The sequence below is a fragment of the Notothenia coriiceps genome, unplaced genomic scaffold (assembly GCF_000735185.1).
Source record: "Notothenia coriiceps isolate Sejong01 unplaced genomic scaffold, NC01 NC01_scaffold00037244, whole genome shotgun sequence".
NCBI classification, from domain to species: Eukaryota; Metazoa; Chordata; class Actinopteri; order Perciformes; family Nototheniidae; genus Notothenia; species Notothenia coriiceps.
Genome location: NW_011369945.1, coordinates 3,188,013 through 3,195,544, shown reverse-complemented (window position 1 = coordinate 3,195,544; position 7,532 = coordinate 3,188,013). Strand labels below are relative to the sequence as shown.

Genomic DNA, 7,532 nt, shown 5'->3' with positions numbered 1-7,532 from the left:
CACTCACACACACACACACACACACACACACACACACAGAGAGAGCCTATTCCCCATACGCCTGACATCATTATGGTTCTATTTGACTATTTACCTAGCTCGCCATTTGCTAACCATTAGCACATATCCACTCACACTCACATGACAGGCAGGGTGCAGCCAGGGGCCACGCTGAGTGACCCCTCGTGTGTGTTGCATAAGAGCCGAGGTCCAATTAAGTCCCCACCCTACATATGGATAAATGCCAATATATATGGAGCAGGAGCCCCTGAGACTGAAGGGAACGTTGGATTTTCGGTGCATTAAGATTTTCGGTCCGTCTAGATTCCTCGCTCTTCTCCAGAGTCTTTGTCTCTTGTCTCTTTTAGTTATTCAGTTGACTTCTCACTGACTGACATCCCATATCTCTCCTTCTTATTATATCTTCTCTCTGTCAACTGTACAGCCACACACACAGCTGTCCATGCCCCCTGCACCCCACCATGACATAAAACCCTATTGCAGTACAATAATGAATCTCTGCCACACGCTGTTGCCTCAGGACTGACACTGATTGTCAAGGACGCTGTCAGAGAAACTGATTTTTTTTTTATATTCAGAGTTGTGAAACTGACATTTTAAGTTTTTGTTCTATTTTAAATCTAACTTGTGGGACAAAATGTTGAGATCAGTTCTGTTGTGGCTGCCGAACAATAGAGGCACTTCATATCTTCCTTGTGACTCCCTGCGGGGAAATCATATGACGTGGCACGGCTGTCAAAGGTTCCAGCATCACGAGATTAAATCATATGCCTTTGAGCGTTAGTATTGTTAAAACCCACATGTAATTAACCACTTAAAATGTCTGTGCAGGACAGGTCCTCTGTTTTGTTTGCAGTGTATGAAGCAACACCATCTGCTACCTCAGTTAGGTGTGTCAGTGTATTGTATCTACCGTGGTCAAAAGTCGGCTGGATGAGAAAAGCATGTGAGAAGAGAGAGGGGCGGTGGTTAGCTGTTCCCTATCTGACCTTTACTGTCCATTGTTTATCTACTGAAGAGCGTTTCCTATGACAGAAGGCAGTGCAGGTCAGGGTGTGTTTGATCTGTAATAATGCTTGGATACAAATATAAACCTGTATATTTATTTTAGAATTTAATGATTATTTTAATTAGGGCTGCATAATTTGGAAAACAATTGCCGATTAGGATGATTTTGAACTGATATTGCAATCACAATATCCAATCAAATCAAGTTTTATTTATATAGCACATTTTTAAAACGATTTTTGGTCGAGCCAAAGTGCTGTACATATAATAATTACCTTACAGTAAGGACTCTGTACAGTAAATACAACAGCAGTTTGTGCAGAATATCAGTATGAGAAAACGACACCCTCTGACCTTAGACAATATAGGAGGAATGGATCCTTTTCACCTAATTTTTCTCATTTGTATTGATCTGGTATTGATATATATTTAAATGATCATGATGTCCATACCAAATACGTTTTGTTAGGTCTGTAGAATCCATTTTGTCGGCCGAGATATCTGTGCAGCTCCACTACACTTCATTCAATATGGTATTTAACCACATATTTAGCCTCTAAAGTGGTCATATGATGGTCATTTCCAGGTTCATATTTGTATTGTGTGCCTCTGAAGGAGTCTTTGGGATTTTAGCCTTTGCAGACCATTTCCATTCATAAAAAACCTATAACACTACAGGAAAGGGAAACCCCACAAAACACGATAGGGCCCCTTTAACCAATATTATGCTTTCTATGAGTTGAATATTGCAATAATCCATATCGCAATTGCAATACAATTTTGACGTTTGACCCTACTTTTAATAGTCGGCACAACTTGTTTGGTTTGCAGGAGGAACTTCCCAGACAGAAATAAAAAGAGCCATTAGTTCACAACATTGAACTTGTATCCATTCTGACAATCACTGATCGGAATCATTTGTGGTGTGAGTCTCTTCCTGCACTGTTTATACATTATTGACTCATGCATTGGCTCTCACCCATATGCACACAAGCAGAGCAGGTTGTATTGAGGCTGCTGATAGAAGAACAAGTAGGGCAGGTGTAGTAACGAACACCCAGCCCAACAACACCATCTGTGTTCACCGTTTGCATCTCCTCCTCTTTACATTTTAAGGCTCTGTCATTTACACTCAACCGTCGGTACCACACCTGTTAAACATAGAATACAACCTGTCCTAGATTAGTGAGTACATGGACATACTGTGTCTGTGTCACCCCACAAAAAAGAGACATTAAACAGAGCATAGTTTTATATACAATGTGACACCACCATCATGAGTCAATAACAATAACAATGGAGATGTGAAATGGGACATCCAGATAACCTTTAGAATATGGGGCCAGGAATCCTCTCCAGAAAGTGTTTTTAACACATCTCGAATTGTAGAGAATATTATAGAAACCCCTTAAAACTAAACATAGCTTGTCTTCTTTGTATTGTTTACTTGACGGTATCTCCACAAAGCATTTGACCCAGCAGCTTTTTAAAGATGACTTCTATAAGATCTCTAACCTGAGAACAGATTTCACATATTGCTCCTGAGCTGCAGTTTGGTTATTGTAAACAGCCCACTTCATTTCACAGTTCAGTCTTTGTCTGTCTTATCTGGCTGTAAAAAAGTGCTCCCTATTTCTCCAAGGTTAAGTGCTTATATCTCACCAGAGTGGGCTGAGTAGACGGCAAACATTTGAACTGAAGGCGTTGGAGTCCAGCTGTTCTTTGCTTTGCTTTCAATCTTGAAAACTATTTTTATGTTGTTTGTTTAAAGGTTTTCAGGCTAGGTGTTTTAGCTACTGCTACAAGTACATCATTTTGTTTAACCTCTTTAGTGCAACGGGCAGTTCACAGAGGAAAAAAAGCATGTTTTTCATTACATATTTATTATAGCTGTATTGAATAATTGGAATAGTCAAAGCTGAGTTAAAAAAATCCAATGAATGGTATTGATTTATAGTGATTTTGCAACAGCTAAGGGGTATTCCAGGCATTTCCAATTACTCCAAAGTGCTGTGAATTCAACACAGATTTTTTTTTTTTTTAAAATGATCTGTACGGTGAGGACAAACAAAATATGAAAACTTCAATAGAAGCTTCTAATGTAATTTGTTTGAATTCGCCTCAGCCCCAATATGTTTACAGTAGAGAACATGATACTGCAGGTTATATAGATTTATTGTAGAACAGTTTCCCATCTCCAGCTCAGCATATGGTAAACAACTCACCACAGAGTTCAACATATACACAACTCAACAACTACACACTGCATGTTTTCTTCTCATTCCCATCAAGCACAGAGGACGGAATGTAGCGGAAGATGATTGTGCAACGTGTCCAGGTCTCAGCTTAACCACAACAGACTCTCGAGTTACCAGCCCACAGACAAGTTCCCACCGAGTGCTGGTAGATGTGACGACACTAAACAGAACCACATGACAGAGCACCAGAGCCTCTGTGTGTATGGGTGAATGTCAAGTGGATTATGTGGTCACAGTTGCTGGCAGAACTCATTGGACAACCTGCCTTATGATGCAGGAGCTGTTGATAGGAAGGTGAGACAGAGGATGTGGGATGTAATCATGTTTAGCTGGGCAGGAAACATGTGGAGTCTAGTGTTAAACCACACATACTCATTATGTGCTTGAAGATGTTCAATGGAATAGTTAAAGCCTCCTGGGATTGTTAATATTATAAGTAACACATGTTATTATATCCCCCAGAGCTGGTAATTGGGGTTGAATAAATATAAACTACACTAGCATTGCTAAGGAAGAAGGTATATTACTAAAAGGCCTGTGTAATGTCTAATATCCTGACTGTGTTAATTAAGCCATGCATGGATTCTTGTTTTTTTTTTGTAAACAGAACAACATAATTAAATAAGAGATTAGAATAACGCGTAGTTTTTGATGAACTGACAAAAGCCCTGCCGCATCTTGCCATAGACATCCTGTATTGTTGTGTTTTGTGTCTTTAGTGTTATTGTGGTCCCCCATACAGTCCGAGGGTCTGTTGTGACAACAGTAAATTGACATGAGAAAAAAGGGAAGAGGAAATATTTCCGACAATTCTTTCCCAGAAGCAACAGCAATATGTCACAGTCAGTCCAGAGGAAGAGTAAACATAAAAAGAGCTTCCGTTTAACATTAGATCCACTAAGGCAGGGGTGGGGAACCTCCGGCCCCCGGGCCGTATACGGCTCGCGAGACCATTTGGTACGGCCCTCGAGGTAATTTATAAACACACGCAAAAAAGAAAAAAGTTAAAGAAATCTAGACCGCAACAAAATTAAACAAGGGAGTTCCTGTTTTTCCTGGCCAAGGTTAGGGTCCTTGAATACAACACGAGCCTAACGTGTCATCACGTGGTATATGTCTCGTCTGACAGGGGTGCAGTAGGCTACCCATAAGGAGCCGTACACATGCCGCAGTTTTTGCGTGGCTGTGTCTTTAGTTGAAAGCCCAGTGGCGATCTGTTCATCTGTCATACTGATCATACAGTCAATTACTTTGTTGTTATTAGCATCTGGTTAGCTAGCTATGCTAACGAATATAAGAAGTTTTTTCTACAACCAGTGAGGTAAAGGCACATCTTTATATGATCATTATAGTTATAAGAGAATAAAGTAAACAGGTATAAAATACTGTATGACAGTAAAAAAAAAGTTGTTATTAATAAACAAGAATACAGTTTGAAAGTGGAGTGATTTGTAAAATATCCATAAAGAAAAAGAAAATCTGCTTCCAGTTCTCTTTCATATGGATGTTGAGAGATGTATCCATAGATCTCCTAATGTTGCTCTCACACCAGATTGATGCTTTTAACTCCAACATTTAAAAACAAGTCTTCTAAACTAAATACTTTTGCACACATCTTGTGTCCATATCTTTCTGTTTTGGTGGATATGGCACAACCGTGCACGTGCATGCATGCGCGAGTCATAGTAAGATATCTGGATTAAGAGGTTGCTTTTTCTTTGCACAGCATGAAAGAAAGGCCAAATGAATGGGCTGTGATTTTAGTATTTTTAAGCAGAGGTCAATCATTTGTACGGCCCTCTGAGGATGTAGAAAAAATTGAAATGGCCCTTGAGAGGAAAAAGGTCCCCCACCCCTGCACTAAGGGGTCATTGCCCCCCTGCCACTACAGTGTCAGTACTCACAGAAAGGTTGTATCTTGACACAGGTATTGTAAGTTGTGAATTTTCATTGATTTATTTGATTCATAGGTAAGACATAATAAAAAATATCTATACAAATCGTAGTTTAGTGGGTTTTCTCATTATAAAATTGCTTCAATTTTCTTTAGAGTTGAAAAGTTAATATACATTTTAAAATGAAATAAGCTGAGAGCTACAACAAACAAAACAGAGGATCAGGGGTAAAAGTGACCTCCTCCAGTGCTTCCAGTTTAAAGGAGGAAACAGAATCCTATCTGACTAAGAAGCATGTCTATTGGCCATACATTTAGCTGGGTACTTGTGATGCAATGCCACATTCTCCATTAAAATAAAGACAAACTAGCTAGAACGTGTTATTAATGTGATTCATTGTCTAGGCCCTTCATTTACTATGGTTCGTGAATGATTACAGTTTCCCCATAATCCCGCAGCTCAGGGGTGTTCATAGGCTGAAGTTTTACAAGCATAATGTTCAGATTTCAGTGAACACCAAAGGGAAATTTATGAACACAGAGCCAAAGTTATGTTGTATAACCGCATACTCAGCGTCTTATTTCTCAGTCAAACTCCTTTTTGATAACTGCTCTGCTCTGAAAAACAGCTAAATCTTAAAGCAGGCATTCAATAAACATCATTATAAAGCTCAGCTCCACGGCATAGAGGTCGTTTGCCACAGATGTTTTAGATTCGTTCTTCAGCTCTTGGCACAAGCTGGTGTTAATATGATCAGGGGGGCTTAAGTTTTACAGTGTTTTTCAAATTGTTGTCAGCTTACATGCCGGCCCGCCTGTAGAAATAAAATGTTTAATAGGCTATAAAACATACCAAAACATTGAATCAATCTCACAGCCTGCGGTAGGTCAGGTGATACTTGATGTAAACAACATGATAATATGAAAGGTGGTTTCTCCCCCAGACTTTCTTGATTTAGCTATCTGTACTTTACCCTTCGAACTGAAGGTCTGCTTCAACAGCAGGTCAGTCTGTAAGACTTCAGCCTGTTTCTCGTTTTTATTTTTGCTCCTTATGTAACTCAACCACAAGGTCTGTGTGTTTGGAGAAAAGGGTGGAGAGGAGACAAGTGAGTCACTGCCAAACCAAAACCCCATGTGGGTTTAATTGACTCACTGATTTTATCAGTGTAATGATCACATCCCCTATTGACCCTGTTGTACCAGGACACCCAATTAGTTGTTGGACATTAACATATTTTTGATTACTTTACAAAGTATAGTTCATAATGTATGATATTTTGTTATACATTGACCTGGCCAAGCGTATTTGATTAATCTAGCCAATTGAGAGCTACTAAGTTAGCATATACATTGAGATAAAAATTGTTTTTTATTTTGAATTATTTTGGAATATTGGGTTCTTTTACATGTATTACTTTAACTACATTTTTCTGATTATATGGAGTTACTTTGACATACTGTATGTACAATTTCCAATGCAGGAATCTGGCTTGTAACAGAGTATTTTTACAGAGTAGTATTTGTACTTTTGCTTAAAGGTGGGGTAGGTAATTTTGGAGAAACCAGCTCGAGTGCGCTCGAATTTGAAAACACACAGCTGGAAAAAAATCTGCCACTTCCTTATAGAGCCCCTCCTCCAACACACACGAACGCGCACATGACCAATTAGGGCACGAGATAAGTTTGTGATGGAAGGCTGACAGGCAGGTAGCCCATCCTGTTATTTTAGCCGGGCCGGCTAAAATGATTGGTCGTGCTTTTTACAGCGCCACGGCTTCCACTGATGAATTTTTGTTATGTATTTATTGTCAAAGCATTTAAAGGTGGGGTAGGTAAGTTTGAGAAACCGGCTCGAGATACACTTTTTGTTATATTCCATGGAATGCTCTTAACATCCCGATAGCATTGAATATCTTAAGTGCTTTGACAAAAAATCCATTAAAAAATGTCATCTGTGGAAGCCGTAGTAGGCTACTGTAAAAAGCACGACCAATCATTTTAGCCGGGCGCCTTCCATCTGTGCACACATTTATCTCGTGCCCTCATTGGTCATGTGCGCGTTCGTGTGTGACAGGTAATAAAGGGCGGTGCCGGTGTCGGTACACGATGTGTTCAGGGTCCGTCTCTTACCAGTGACGTCACGCATTGTACGCATTGTGATTGGCTGTACGGTAATTTACCCAGGGGTGCTCGGGGGCAAATCACATCTACAGATCATGACGAACCGAATTGAAGTATTCCTATACTCCTAGCGTGTGAAAAACATGTTAAAAAAACATGAAAACGGAGCAATGGCTGTACGCCATTGGCTGTACGGCAACTCAAGAGGACCATCATACACGGTCAAA

At 39.7% G+C, this 7,532-nt stretch overlaps 1 protein-coding gene across 1 annotated transcript in view; it reads left to right on the top strand.

Moving 5' to 3' along the window:
* LOC104964474 (protein phosphatase Slingshot homolog 2-like) overlaps positions 1-4,187 on the top strand; it is an 18,484-nt gene extending 14,297 nt beyond the window's left edge. Inside the window, exon 3 of the mRNA XM_010793270.1 lies at positions 3,327-4,187. Coding sequence (XP_010791572.1) covers positions 3,327-3,465 — 139 coding nt within the window. The 3' untranslated portion in view covers positions 3,466-4,187. The remainder of the gene's footprint in view (positions 1-3,326) is intronic.
* The last annotated feature ends 3,345 nt before the right edge of the window (positions 4,188-7,532 follow it).